Source organism: Oryza glaberrima, chromosome 9, assembly GCF_000147395.1.
Source record: "Oryza glaberrima chromosome 9, OglaRS2, whole genome shotgun sequence".
NCBI classification, from domain to species: Eukaryota; Viridiplantae; Streptophyta; class Magnoliopsida; order Poales; family Poaceae; genus Oryza; species Oryza glaberrima.
The window spans coordinates 19,991,742-20,006,795 of NC_068334.1; the positions used below are offsets into that span (position 1 = coordinate 19,991,742).

At 42.2% G+C, this 15,054-nt stretch overlaps 2 protein-coding genes across 2 annotated transcripts; one reads left to right on the top strand and one right to left on the bottom strand.

Moving 5' to 3' along the window:
• The first annotated feature begins 1,788 nt into the window (after positions 1-1,788).
• Positions 1,789-6,225, top strand: LOC127784385 (protein ALTERED PHOSPHATE STARVATION RESPONSE 1). Its single transcript, XM_052311675.1, has 4 exons — positions 1,789-2,675; positions 2,785-2,990; positions 3,698-3,921; positions 5,079-6,225. The coding sequence occupies exons 1-4, from the start codon at positions 1,925-1,927 to the stop codon at positions 5,857-5,859; spliced, it is 1,962 nt and encodes a 653-aa protein (XP_052167635.1). The 5' UTR covers positions 1,789-1,924; the 3' UTR covers positions 5,860-6,225.
• An 83-nt stretch (positions 6,226-6,308) lies between these two features.
• LOC127784386 (synaptotagmin-2-like) lies at positions 6,309-12,002 on the bottom strand. The gene is made up of 13 exons (XM_052311676.1): positions 11,762-12,002; positions 10,206-10,366; positions 9,613-9,711; positions 9,447-9,497; positions 9,227-9,350; positions 8,695-8,813; positions 8,483-8,584; positions 8,336-8,410; positions 7,854-7,930; positions 7,526-7,772; positions 7,083-7,436; positions 6,831-6,962; positions 6,309-6,725 (listed from the first exon to the last, which is right to left on the bottom strand). Exons 2-13 carry the CDS (start codon positions 10,314-10,316, stop codon positions 6,597-6,599), a joined length of 1,620 nt encoding a protein of 539 aa, XP_052167636.1. The 5' UTR covers positions 10,317-10,366; positions 11,762-12,002; the 3' UTR covers positions 6,309-6,596.
• Between the last annotated feature and the right edge of the window lie 3,052 nt (positions 12,003-15,054).

Consider the following 15,054-nt stretch of genomic DNA (forward strand, 5'->3'; position numbering starts at 1 on the left):
CACCTTATAATATCGAACGTTTAAACACATGTATGAAATATTGAACATAGGCTAAAAAAATAACTAATTGTATAGATTGCGACTAATTTGCGAGACGACTCTTTTAAGCCTATTTGCTATATGATTTGACAATGTAATGTTTCAGTAAACATTTGCTAATGACGGATTAATTATGCTTAATAAATTTGTCTCGCGGTTTACTGACGGATTATGTAATTTGTTTTGTTATTAGACTACATTTAATACTTCAAATGTGTATCCGTATATCCGATATGACACACAAAAACTTTTCACATCTGGATCTAAACACAGCCTAATAAAGCAACACAACAACAACAAACTACTACTACGGAGTATGAGTACTACCATAATCTACTCTCTTTGTCCCGTTTTAAGTGTAGTTATGAGTTTCTGTGTCCAATATTTGATCGCTCATCTTATTTAAATTTTTTTAAAAAAATAAGTCACGCATAAAGTATTATACATATTTTATCATTTAATAACAAATAAAATAATAACTATAAAATAAATTAAATAAGATGAACGGTGAAATAGTAGACACAGAAATCTACATCTGGCCTTAAAATGGGATGGATGGAGTAACTGAGAACAGCGGTACATTCTTTCGAGAAGGGTTGATCACAAAAAGCCAACCAAAGGTGGTCGAGGAGAGCAGCAAGCCGGTGAGCCAGCATCCGCCTCAGCCTCTTTGGAAAAAGCAAACGAAATAAAAAGCCGGGCCGTGCATGCATTCAGCAAACGCATTTAACTCGAACGCCACAAATCCCTCCCGAACCGGGCGGTTCAAACGCTCATTTCAGGGCCGCATTCTCGAATTCGAATTTAAATTCAACCAAACCCCAAACTCCCCACCACCACACACACACACGGTAGAGAAGTACTCAATAAGTTCTATAAAAACGGGCAATGGCCTGGGCTCCACCAGCTGCACGCAGCAATTCACTAGGAAATTAGTGCCTAATTACCTTAGTAATCACCTTTCTTAGTCACCGGCAAGGCAGTGCAATCTACAATGTAACTAGTACAACAACAAACGTGCTCAACACAAACTTTTAAAACAAATGTGCATACTAAAGTTATCTATGAATTATATAGGCTTGTATATACCTCAATTTGTTGTTAGACTCGTCAAAGCTCATGCAATTTTTTTAACATCCGTCACTGGATGTATTTAATCATAGGCTCTGTTTAAGGAGCTTAAGATTCTGAGAATCTATTGGTTGGTAGCTAGCTTCTAAGAATATGGAGAAGTTGGGTTTTTCAGCTTCTATGTTCTTGTTCATTTTCTGAATTCTACACTACGTATTCTCAGACGGAGGGAATTACAACAAACAGTCCAGTCATTTCACCCACCGCGAGTAGAGTAACTGCCGGCGATCGCAATCAGGGGTCAATAGTGTCGGCCTCCCCGCGCAACGTTCCTTTCCATGCGCTTTTCTGCAAAGGAGGCTCAAAAACAGCAACGAGCCAACGAGACGAGACCGCCTCGGTGGTCGCTGCTGTGCCGTGCCGCGCGGCGCCCACGCCCAAAAAAAAGCCGCAAAAACTCGCGCAAACCCCCGCTCCAAAGCCGTGCCCGTGCCGACCCGAACCGAACCAGCGACCGACGCACGGCACGCACGACCGTTGGGGTGCAGGAGCGGGTTCCCGACGCTGCCCTCGGAAGCATCGGCTCGTGCGCGACGAGGCGAGGGGCAGTTTGGGGATCGCTGAATCCGGCCGAGAAAGAGAGCATGCACACTGCCCGAGATCTCATGCCCCTCTCGCTCTCTGTTTTTACTCCTCCACTGCCGTGTGTGTGTGTCACAGGCAACACGCGTGCAAAAGATCGAACACCTACGGGGCGAGGCGAGCTCATCTCTATCCATCCATCCATCTCGACCTCGCGGCGGCGCCGGCGGCGATGGGGCTGTGCCAGTCGAGGCTGGAGAGGCAGGAGGCGGTGTCGAGGTGCAAGGCGAGGCGGCGGTACACGAAGCAGCTGGTGCAGGCGAGGCGGGACATGGCGGCGGCGCACGCGCTGTATCTCCGGGCGCTGCGTGCCACGGGCGCCGCGCTGCTGCAGTTCGCCAGCGCCGAGGCGGACCACCCGCACCCGCACCACCACGTCTCCGCGGCGCCGCCGCCGCCGCAGACGCCGCCGTTCCCGCCGCCTCCGCCACCGCCGCCGCCGCCGCCTCCCCCGCCGCTCAGCCCGACGCCGACCACCACGTCGTGGACGACCAACTCCTCCTCGATCAGCGCGTCCCCGATCTTGCCCCCGCCGCCGCCACCGCCAATGCCGTCCAGCTGGGACTTCTGGGACCCCTTCGCCCCGTCCTCCTCCCGCTCCGCCACCGAGGACGCCGAGTGGGACGACGCCGCCACCACCATCGTCGACGCCCCCAACGCCCCGCCCGTCGTCACCGTCGCCGCCGCCGCGGCCCCGCCCCCGTCCGTCGTCACCGCCACCACCACCACCTCCACCGCCAGCGAGCTCACCGTCGTCGCCGTGCCCCGCGGCGGAGGCGGCGCCGGGAAGAAGGACCTCGCCGAGATCGCCACCGAGCTCGACGAGTACTTCCTCAAGGCGGCCGACGCCGGCGCCCGCGTCGCCGCGCTGCTCGAGGCCCCCAACTGCGAGCCTCCCGAGACCAACAACAGCAGCTTCCCAGGCAAGACGATCTCCAAATCAGTCACTCGATTGAGCTCCATCTTGCTCACATTCCACTTATTTCTGACAAATTATCTGTTGCATGCAACTGAAATCGACGAATGCTGCAGGGAAGGTACTGAATTACGGCAAGAACTTGAGGCCGATGGGATGGTCATGGGGCGGAAGCGGGTACAGCAAAGGTAGCAATGGTTTCTCAAGATTCGGAAGAGGGGACGAAGGGATGGGTAATGGCGGAAGCAGCGGAATTCTTAGCCATTCATCCACCGTGGAGAAGCTCTACGCCTGGGAGAAGAAGCTGTTTCTTGAGGTCAAGGTAATTACTTTGATCTTTTAACTTTATTGACAGCATTCTGAACTTTGCTTTCTTGCTAGTAATTAAGAAGTAACTAAGCAAGAACAGACAGAATGGCCGAAATGTACTGCTCAGTTAGATCTCAGTGGGTGAGTGCTTTGGGCTTTTGAGGAGCCCGTCCTTTTTTCAGTTTGATTATTAAGCTGTGATGGGAGATACTAACATGGATTCCGATGGGTTGCAATTGGTTTTGTCTGAACAAAAGCAGCTACTAGTGGGCACAAGTACTAGTAGTGCGTAATGCACATGTATACTGCTAGCTTTATCGTTCCATGTAGCAATATTTTTTTCCTGTGTGTCAGTGTTCAGTAGCTTCTGTAAGTATGATATGCGCTATGCTTTTGGAGTTCATCGAAGTAAAAGGATCATTCCAATTGTATTACTACCATGGAAGGTTTAGCTGAATGGGAGTGGACTGCAGAGAGTGAAATTCATGTTTAAGTATGCCTTTGAAATTATTGATCTCAGGGAGTGTAATACTTGGATCATATAGTTTGTTTTTGTTTGTTTGGTTTAATTTCTTTTGTTACTTTTGGTTGTCTCCCCTAAGCAATCATGAAACATCGACTTTATATATAACTTTAAAGTTAGAATCCTCCTGTTTATCTTTATAGAATTAACTTAACAGAGATTTTCTTGTTCTTTCTATGACTGCACAACTAGCGCAGAGTTATGAGGGGCTTAAGCAGGAGCATGATAAGAAGATAGGGCTATTGAGGAAGCAGGAGGTGAAGGGTGTGGACTACTTGAAGATGGAGAAGAACAAGATGGAGATCGAGAGCCTCGATTCCAAGATGCTTGTTGCCACGCAGTCCATCGAGACCACCACTTCTGAGATAATGAGGCTGAGAGAATCCGAGCTCTTCCCTCAGCTTCTTGAGCTCGTTGCTGGGTTAGTGCAATGATTCATTCACCCTCTATTCTGTTGTACCTTGTGCATCTAGCTGCAGTAGTCCTGGACTATTAACATGATCTCTACTTCCACTTGCCCCTGTCGTTTTTCTAGTTTGCATGTGACCATGGCTGTGTGATGTATAGACTGAGCACATATGGGCCATACATACTATGGCTTTGCCATGCTTGGCTGTAGTGGCATTGGCTATTTACTCTTTGCATCTACCAACATAGCTCACTCTCCCATTGCATTTATCTTTCTGTTCATGTAAAGGCACCTTTGCCACTGTACGAGTAACCTTTCACTCATATTGGGCAACTTTGAAGTAATGGAGTTTGGAAGGAGCAATGCAGTAGTGTACTAGTAGCTGGTAGGTTCTCCAAGTTTTGACTAGTCTGAGTGAATCTCCTGTACATTGATTTGGTTAGACCAAGCCTGTCTCCACAGGATCTCCTAGTCATTATTGCCCATCTAGCTGACATCTTCGGGTAATGGTGACGTAAGTTATACATGAAACTTTTGAAGTGTTTGACATGTTGTTGTTTGCCGTATTGCTGACTTTAAGTATTTTTGAAGTGTTTGATCAGCAGTGTTACTGTCTTACTGATAAGCTCATTGTTTCTGGGAGAACACTAGTTCTCCAGTAAAGAAGAGAAGGTCATTGAGGTATTAGTGCATTCTGCATTGCACTTACCCCTTTAGATATCCATTTCTCATAGGGGGTCTCTGGCTATACTTAACATGACTGCATAAATCTGGAGTATGCATTGGAATTTTGGATTATTTTGCTTCAATATCAACAATTTAGTGGAAAACATAATTTTCATATAATCTTTTCCTTCAATGATATGATGGGCCAATGCTACACAAAGTTTGGTTGATACACTCTACCCCTACCTTATTGAAGACTGCTGTAACATAACCTAGCTAGTTATGTTACTGCACTTTACTTCAAATTCTTGTATACTAAAATTCCAGCTGGTACCCCTGTTTCAGCTTGAAGTGGTCTCCCTATGTATAAGTATTCTCAGAGTCTACATACTGTCAGTTGCATTAATTATTTTCTGGAAGTACATTTCCTTTCTTCAGCACCATGCCTATGCTTTTTTTTCCATTCTCATAGAGTGTTCCTTTTTTTTATGAATGAATTCCAGCTTGATGAGTATGTGGAGGGGCATGTATGAGTGTCATCAAGTACAGACTCACATGGTGCAGCAGCTTGAGTACCTCAACAATTCCTTGAGCACTAACCCGACTTCCAATGTCCACCGGCAAGCAGCTCTACAGCTTGAGATCGAGGTTGACAGATGGTACTCAGCATTCTGCAGTCTGGTTAAGTCCCAGAGAGACTATGTCTATTCATTGACCGGATGGCTTCGCCTCTCACTATTCCAATCCTATCATGATCCACACAACAAAGCTCATCAGAACTCTGATATCTACAGCTTGTGTGAGGAATGGCAGCTAGCCATTGATCGAATCCCCGATAAGGTAGCCTCGGAAGGGATCAAAACTCTCCTGACAGTGATACACGCAGTTGTGGTACAACAGGCGGAGGAGCAAAAGCAAAAGAAGAGGTCAGAGTCTGCATTCAAGGAACTGGAGAAGAAGGCAGAGGAACTAAGATCCCTTGAATCCAAATATGGGCCATATTCGGGTGCTGAAGGCTATGGAGATATGTCTCGGAAGTCGCCAGTATCAGACAAGCGAGCGAAGGTGGAAGCTCTGAGATGTCGGGCGGACGAGGAGAAGAGCAAGTATGAGAAGAGCATTGGGGTCACAAGAGCAATGACCTTGAACAACCTTCAGACAGGTTTCCCTAACGTTTTTCAGGCGATGACGGGATTCGCCAGCGTTTGCATGGAAACGTTTGAATCGGTGTACAACTTCAAGAGTTCAGATCGGATCCTTGATTCGAAGAGGCTACTAACATGAGATTCTGAGAAGTTGTCTTGTGTTGGTGCTTGGTAGGTCACTGTATAAAGTGTATACAGTTCTAGAGTTCTTGTAGAATAGCAGGTGGAACAGGGTTTAACTTACAACCGTCTCTGTCTGTTATCGTCTTCTATCTTATGGTACTAGAGTAGGCAGGCACAGAAATGCCTCGAGTTCATTTACTCGCTGTGAACGAACTTGAGGCCTTGTTCTTCCTCTTTTTGGTTAGCTCTGAGGTGTTTGTCCATTCTTGGATTCGAAATCTAAAATCTGGCAAATTCAAAAGCTCTGGTTTTCGAATTGTTTCATATCTTGCAAAATTTTGTACGATGACAGCAGTATTTCGCACACTGTATAGTCTATTATAATTCGGCCTGCCCGTTTTCATGTTCACACGTCGTGTCAAAGAATTTTGTCGAACGCACAACTTCTTTTTAAAAGAATTCAACTCTGCCAGAATTCTATGTTTATCTGCATTGAAGGATAATGGGTCATTACATCTCACATCTAATTCCACTTCCGATGCCAATAGCATGGTTGCTTCTACGTTGTTCTCAACACAATTTTGAAAAAATAACAAAATATCTCAACAAGGTAAAACAGATGCCTGGACACAAAGAAGTAAATATCTACAGAACTCAATCACAGGTATTGGCCAAACTCTGTGGCAACAACATTCATATGTATCATCCTGTATCTCACGAAGTTCAAGCATTTCACCTACTTCATCACGGTTGCTATGAAGTTCTCCACTGCATCTCTATCTGAATCTGACCATTTTTGGAATCAATGAGGTGGTACTTCTCATTGATCCGCTTGTTGCTGATCACATCTGCGAGGCTTATATCAATGTAGCCTAAGGTTTCCTGAATAAATTAAAATACTCATCAGTAATTCTGATATTCATCATGCACAAGTCGAGAAAGTAAAATTTTGGCATGGGACAGAACTTCCAGGCACAAAACAAATACCTTGCCGTGTATCAATCCTTTCTTTGAAGCTTTACTTAGAACTTCAATATGCAGTTTATCATTTACAGGGGGTTCCTCGCATACAAACTCGAATTCGTCCTCCCACCGTGGATCCCTGTTTTTCTTGATTACCTACAAAATTGAGGTAGAATTTTATAGGTTGGGGGGGGGGGGGGGGGGGCGCATGAGATCATACCACAAACAATTTCAGTGCAGATGTTCAAGTGAATAATATTTGCAAGATATTAGTACCTTTGTTTTCTTCTCTTCTCCTTTGAAAATTATCTTTGCATATGGGTTTGTGTGATGCTTTCCTTCAAGATCTTGAGCTTCATGAACAACAACATAAAGCAGTCCTCCACCAGCTGGAGTACCATCAGGAGCTTTCTCCACCACATCAGCATTATCGATGCCTTCTTTCTCCATATCCTCTTCCTTGAAAGGCTTATATGTCACCTCCAGAGTAAGCTGACCACGGGACTTCTCATTTTGTACATCATTAGGATCCATCGTCTTAAGCAAGTTAACAGTCATGACTTTAGTCTCATCTGCGGGAAGTTCTTTCAACAGAATGTTGTTCATGCCCATTTTCTCATGCTTGCCAACCTGTATACATCAAAAGAAATAATCATGTCTTTTTTGGTATAAAAAATGCAGAAAAAAGTAGCGGATTTCATTAATGAAGCGGTCCATACCTGTTCCCAATCAAAGACATTAATTTCCAGTGCCTGAGTTTCAGGGTCTGTCACAACAAATTTGAAATCCTCATTCCACTCTGGATTGAGATTGCTACGCTTCACCGTTGTTTTCTTGGACGGAAGCTTGTCATCTGACATCTTAAGTTTCACATATGGGTCCGATTTACCCAACAGATCCTTCTTTCGCAGGTTTTGAGCTCTTAAAACTTTCACAAGTAGAATTCCAACAGGCTTCTTAGAAGCTCTGCAAATAGATGGAACCATTAATGTGGCATCTCAAAAACTGCATACAAACAAATAATAGACTAAGTGATAGATAATGTACTTTGAGGGATCCATTATGGGAACTTCCAATGTCTTTGGCCACAAATACATGCTCGCAACTTGCTTTTTTATGGTCTCCTGCAAATGCACAAATGGAAGTGGTCAAAATATGAACTACTTGTACTGAATGGAGTGAGGCAGTCTGTGGCACATCCACTGTAATGGCTAAGATAGACACCATCAAATAACATCAAGTCAAGGGCTCAAGGCTATAGGATATGAAATTATAGCAAACAAGAAATATCTTGCTTTTGCTACATAAGAATGTGTGTACGAATCTAAGTCTAAGCACGTGTAGACCAATAACAGAAGCAAGTTACAGTACCACATTACAAGTTTGCTGTGAATGTTAAAAGAACTGTAGCAGTTCTTTCATGACGGCTCACTTTAGCTCTACGTATTTCTAGCAAACTAATGAAAATCTCAACACCATAGACCAACAAACTTTCACATAAGAAGGCTCAAAGTAGGAGTCAGGAATACCTGAACAAATCTGTAAAGACCAGGGATAGCCATTAAATCTGCTCCGAAAAGTTTCAGCCCGAAGTCAACGTGTGGCTGCCAAACCAACATAACTAGTAAGAAGGTTGCCAGCAGGGTAATAAACATACAAGCGATCAGATATCAGACCTTCTCCATGAGAGAAACAAGGATTTTTGCGAAGCAAGGAAATGTAGGGACCAATGGCTTCAGAGTAATACGAGGTGAAGCAAAGACTTGCAGATCCACAATCTGAAATTTTGTTTCACATGAACAATGAATAACTTAATTAGCTCAATTCTATATCATATCACATAATGAGAACACCAATTACTACTTCAGCCCATGACAAAAAAAAAAACCTGGACAGTTGCTTTCAACCCATAAGCCTTTACAACAACAGTGACATTGGGATTTGCAGCCCACTTAAGAGATGGTTCCATTATCAATTCTTGTTCTTCTGTGACATACACTTTCATTCCTGGAGAAGCAAATATCATACAACAGATTCAGTGTAATGCCAGGGTACAAAGAGAGCTGAGCACATAGAACATTATTGTCCACCATACATGTTTATGGTGATGTCCATATGACATTAACTTACAATAAGTAATAAACAAGCTGTACAGACCTATGGCTATAATGCATAGAGTTGGTCATAAAAACATAGTATGACAGCTTAGTGGGAACAAAGTAGTAGCAATGCATTCATATTCTATATCTCCAGCGATGCAAACCATAACAACTCTGATGCTGATTTGATTACAGTTGATCGTAAAGCAAGTTGATATGAGCACAACTGTTTGCACAATATACAGAAACAAGGGCCAGTTCTAAGGAAAAGACATGTGAACTACATATGTATGCATGTATATAAAGAGAAAGTGCACTAACCTTGAAAGGTGGGTGGTAAGCTACCCAATGTAAGTGATTCAAACTCAATAGATTCTAGTTTATACGTCTTCCTGTTCTCTTCAATGATTGGCTTTGCAATATCCAGTGCAGTTCTGCAGATCGCCTACAGGATAAATGCACAATAAAGTTTCTATTGTCAATCAGAGAGATCCATTTCATTCTTGGTGACTTGGTGTAGTCTACAGCAAGATAAGGGTACCTTGTTGAGGTAAGGCCACATCATCTCCAAAAATCTATTCAGCCAATCAATCTAACAAAGAATAAGAGGAAGATGAGAAATATGAGATAAGCTAGCATTGATGCTGTTCAAGTGCATGAGTTTTCTTCAGCGAGTAGATGATAGTTTAAAGAATGGGTAAGCATACTCTATCATAGTCAGGATTCTTGACCCACAAAGGAATTTCAGGAAGGATACCGTCCAACGATATTGAGTCATATTCGACAAGTGGGCGAACTTTGACGTCCTGAAAGGCAATCAGAGGAAGAAATTACCCCCATGCAGCACAACAATATGGTGCATTACACCAAGAAAAACTCAAATGTGTGCTGTTCCAGTACATATGGTATCAATGGACATGTACATGCATATATATAGTGTAATAGGTCATCATACACCAACTGAAAGGTTGCCTTTATTTGAAAATCATGAAAGATATCGTTTAAACACCCAAATAAAATAATAGATGCTTATATATGGCATATTAACAGTATGTGGTTGAGACTAACTGAATTAGGACTTCACAAAAAAACTAAATGAGTTCATCAATGCCTCCGTCGTCAAATTATTTTCTGTAACAGCAAGAGCCAAACTGTTCCCAGGCCATTTTGGTTGTAAGGTGTAGACATCTGTTAATAAGCAGCACCACACATTCCACAACACAAGTATTCATTATATGACAATATGATAAAATTTTATACAGTATGAAAGGAAGAGAATCATTGAAATATAGATGTGCACCTTGACATCAGTTGGCTGGAAGTAGATGAAGAAGTAGTATCCGATGACAATACCAGCGGAGAATCCAAAGCCAAACCCAGAGAAACCAAGCACCGTACTAATCACACCCATCTCAGACTCGTTTTAGTACCTCCAAAGTTATAGCAGATTTCAGCCTAAGGCTGCAAAAATCAAACATGTCGGAAGATGAAACAAAGGCTTACACTCAGGTAAATTAATCAATTGAAACACTTCATTCAGCTGAATCATGAGAGAACAACAAGTGGTCTAGCCAGATCCCTATCACTAGCTCGTACCTCCTCTTTTTTTTTTTTGGTGAAAATACTCTATTCAGCTTTTTGCGTGAGAGCATCAAAATATCCCGGCATAAGCAAAATTCAGAGCAAACAGATTTGAACAAATTGCAGAAAGCAACATGGAGCAACTTCCAACATTAGAAACTGGAGGGGCCCATCAATCAAGATTTCCCCCCTAGTACGACAGTATGACAGTAACCTTCACCCGCATATCACCCAAAAAAAAAAGGTACATGTTGAAAGTTCTTTTAATAAAAAATAGTGAAAACGACCTGCAGGAGACTGATAGAAACAAAGTTTAGCACAGCTAATGCCAATTGGTTCGGTAACAAGAAGATATAGTCATATGGTGAAGAGAAAACTTGTAAACTTTAAAAATGATAACGCAGATTTCAGAATAATATAGGCTGGAACCACCCAAAGTTGCAATGTTTTAATTAAATAATTAAGCGAGAAGACAAAAGATGGATTCAAGTGGTGGAAGAAAAGAACATCAAAGGTGTGCTTTACGGATGGTTTCTTGCTTGGCTGTGGGGTTGGCGCTTTAATCTTTGCTTTTGGGGTGGGTTTCGTATTAGAGCAAATCCGTTGTACACCAAACTGAAGATTTCAACAAAATATAGTGGTGGGATCTGCTTGTGAAAAAAAAGAGAATAAAGTTCGCTTGGAGGTAGGACAGAGAATATTGTTACAGAGTGTGAAATTTTCTCTTGTTCGATTAAATAGAATTCAACCAAAAACATGAAATGAATTGCACAGTTTATCTATGCTAGATTCACAAATTTACATTATTCATAATATTGCTCAAACAACACATCCGCGCACAGTGTTCACATACGAAAGGTAATTCCAAACGGAAGCAAATTAGTTTTGCCGAATTCACTGACTCACTTCATGCATGTTTCTCCTAAATAAGACATGATTCGATAATTGTCTCAAATCGACGTTAATCGCCAGCAAATAAAAAAAAGTCGCACGAAAATGTACCCCAAAAATGGTGAACCCAATCCGCCCCTACGATTGCACGGATCAAAAATTCAAAATCGATCCTACAGTGGGAAAAAAAAAACCCTAGACGAATCCAACTTTAGCCGCAACCGGACAGACGAGAAAAACACCCAACAAAAATCAAAAACTCCCATCCAATCCTACAACAGCCCAAAAATCCAGGCAACGAACAAAAACCTAGATCGCCCCCCAACGCGAGAACGACGACCGATCCGAGCAGTCGGGGAAGAGGAAGAGGAGGAGGAGACGAACCAGTGAGAGAGAGAGCCCGCTCCTCGGCCAGTCACCCCCCCTGCGATTCAGGCCATGGAACTCGCTCCGATCCGGTTGTGAGTGCTCGGAATCGGATTCGCCGAGGCGAGGAGATGGAATTTGGGGGGAAGCCGGAGGTGGAGGAGGAGAGGTCGGGGTCGCACGTTGCGTTGCGGCGCCTCACGCGCGTGAGGCCGCGATCCAAGGTGTGTGTGTGTGTGGGGGGGGGGGGGGGGGGGGTGGAAGAGGGAGGAGGGAGACGAGTGCCTAATTAAAGAAGCGAAGCGAGTTTGATTTGTTTCCTCTCCTCTCCTCTCCTGCCTGCTGCTGGATGGGTGTGAAGTGTGAACTGTGGTGGAGTCGGATAAGTGATCTCGGGGACGCCGACGTGTGGGGACCGGGGATGGTCATGGTCCTCCCTGGCTCATCTGCCCCCCCCCCCCCCCCCCCCCCCCCAACTTTTGTAGTTCAAACCTTTTCTTGTCTTGTGTCGTGCAGTACCAAAAATCAGCGAAATTTGCGTGAAGTGTTTTAAAAAGGATCCTTTCGAACGTATGAATGGGAAAGGATTTTTTTTTTAGGATTTGAATCATAAAATTCCGATGTAGTTATTCGCAGCAAATGATTGGTCCTCGAAATTTTCATTGAAAATCCCGTGAAATGAACCATCGGTTAATCCCTCCCTCGAGGATTTATATTAGTTCTGAAAGTGAAATGAACCGTGTTCGGATAATCCCACCCTCCAGAATTTATATTAGTTCTGAAATTAATCTCCTCCACTTACTTATAGAAATTTTAGAGGAAAACAAACAGACATCTTACCTCGTTTTTAGGTAATGGACAGTCATGGTTTCTTCTTTTTATATGTATGATTCCATCGGTGCATGTACAATGGTATGTAATAATGGGCTCTCTTCATTATTATGCAAGAAATTTGGTGACGTGGAAGAAAGAGATGGAAGAAATGAGAAATATCGTTGCTACGCATGATAACAGCTCAGAGTGGACTCTTAGCATAATGGAAAATTTGTTGCATGAGGGTGGAGAAAAGAAAATAAGTATAATAAAAAATTATTTGATACATTAATGGTTTAGAAATCTTATTATCTCTACTATTATAGGAGCATTGTCTCTAATGATATTAATTAGTATAGAGAGCTCATATTAGACTCTACCTTTGTACATGCCCTCAGGGTTTTTCCCGTGTGTCATCGGATTAGATCATTCCAGTTTTTTTTTAGTTTATATAGAGTCTGTATGAAGAGACATTCTATACATGGGTTTTTTTTCCTTCTATCTAAGATGGTGTTTGGATCCAGGCACTTAACTTTAACTTTAGTCCCTGTATTTAGACACTAATTTAGAATATTAAATATAGACTACTTACAAAACTAATTACATAAATAAAAGTTAATTCGCGAGACAATTTCTTTAAGCCTAATTAATCCATAATTAGATAATGTTTACTATAGCATCACATAGGCTAATTATGGATTAATTAGGCTCAATAAATTCGTCTCGCGAATTAGTCCAAGATTATGGATGGGTTTTATTAATAGTCTACATTTAATATTTATAATTAGTGTCCAAACATCCGATGTGATAGGGACTTAAAAGTTTTAATCCCATCTAAAGAGGGTCTAAAGTTCTATGCTCTTCTCGATTTCCATGTAGCTTATAAGACGCTACAGAATTTTACAACTTGATTTGATGTTTTTTTTCATCGAAGTTGTTTTCTTTCAATTTCTTATGTTTTTCCTATGATCCGTTCAAACGGTGATTCTTGTTTTTTTTTCGGTTCTCTGTTTACACTTATATTTCTATTAAAATTGTAGTACACATGTCTCAAAATATAAAAGTCTAATTCTTTCGTTCTATAAAATACTAATCAGGACATAATGTGACACATCGTAGTACTACTACATGGACATGAGGTTGTCGATATTCAAGTAGAATATGCCACACTGTGTATTTAATTGGTTTTTTATGAAACAGAAAAATTAGTATTGGATGAGATATATATTAGTATAATGAATCTGGATAGCAAGTCTATTTAGTTTCGTAGTATGATATATTTTATCTAGTGCTAGGCTATTACTCCGTATATTATAAAATGGAAGAAGTATGCTTTTCCTATCTATCTGTTTTCTTAATCTGCTTTTCACGTAGACCATCAATTTTTTTGAAACAAGTAGACCATCAATTTTGGTTACATGCGAGGTTGCCAAATGGCAACGAACAAATAAAGAGCATGTCTCTGCATTTCATTTTGGCCATTAGTTTGGCGGCCTTAAGCTGATAAGCCGTAAAAATACCTTATTAGTAATAAAAACTAATTTCTAAGGAAAACTTTATATTTATACCTAAGCAATTTTAAACTGAAAAATAAACTACTCTCGACAATTTTAAATTAAAATTTCGACAGCAGAAAAACGGAGGCATTTGCATGGCCTAGCAACCAGGTCAGTAGTAGCCACGCACGTACCACCGGTTCATCACCCGGCCAGTCAAATCAGGGCGTTATTTTCATGATCCAAATGCAGACAAAGGATTGATCGGTCGTGTCGCGTCGTGCAACAGAGCAAAGACGACGTGGATGCTCCAAGTCGTGAGACGTTTCCCAGCCAGAAAAAAACTCGCTACTCTCCTTGACGCAGAAAGGGCCAAAATTCTGCTTGATATGCGTAATTTCCTCGGAACTCATATAATACTTGTGTGTGGTAAGAACAGTGTATGTCTCCATCAGGCCATAGTTCGTTTTCAGGACAAAATGCATCTCGCTATCTCCTCGGTGGAATGGCGCATACTGGGGGTGTATAATCATGCAGACTGCAGACACCTTTGAAGCCGTCCTGTGTCGGCAGCGTTGCGTCGGATTGGATAGGCCCTCGAATTGTTCGACGACGACCTTGCCCCCCTTCCTTCAGGCCCATTCTCTCGTGAAAGCAACGTCGGATTCGAACCAGGATCTACTAATAAATCATCAATAAACGTTTGCTACACAATACAGTAATGTACTTCTACACTCAACTGTATAGAGTGAGACTTCGTTCTTTTCTAATCAGGATACTTTGATTATGGTGTGCTCGTACGAAAACTTGTATATAAAATTTGTTTCAAAATATCATATAAATCTATTTTTAAAATTTAGAATAAGTAATATGTAAACTAATCATGTGGTAATAGTTTTCCCGTTTTACATATGTCCGTACTTAGGTCTCGTTCGAACCTACTAGGATGAACATTTAGAAAAGAAAATATTAACGTGTCATTAATTGGGTTTTAACTATTTT

Bases quoted from the DNA above. Each gene is read 5' to 3' on its own strand.
- LOC127784385 (XM_052311675.1), top strand. From the start codon at position 1,925: ATGGGGCTGTGCCAGTCGAGGCTGGAGAGGCAGGAGGCGGTGTCGAGG. The intron at 2,676-2,784 runs GCAAGACGATCT...CGAATGCTGCAG, and splicing joins CAACAACAGCAGCTTCCCAG to GGAAGGTACTGAATTACGGC. The intron at 3,922-5,078 runs GTTAGTGCAATG...AATGAATTCCAG, and splicing joins CTTCTTGAGCTCGTTGCTGG to CTTGATGAGTATGTGGAGGG.
- LOC127784386 (XM_052311676.1), bottom strand. From the start codon at position 10,316: ATGGGTGTGATTAGTACGGTGCTTGGTTTCTCTGGGTTTGGCTTTGGA. The intron at 8,585-8,694 runs GTTTTTTTTTTT...ACAAAATTTCAG, and splicing joins GGTTGAAAGCAACTGTCCAG to ATTGTGGATCTGCAAGTCTT. The intron at 7,437-7,525 runs GTATGGACCGCT...TGATGTATACAG, and splicing joins ATGTCTTTGATTGGGAACAG to GTTGGCAAGCATGAGAAAAT.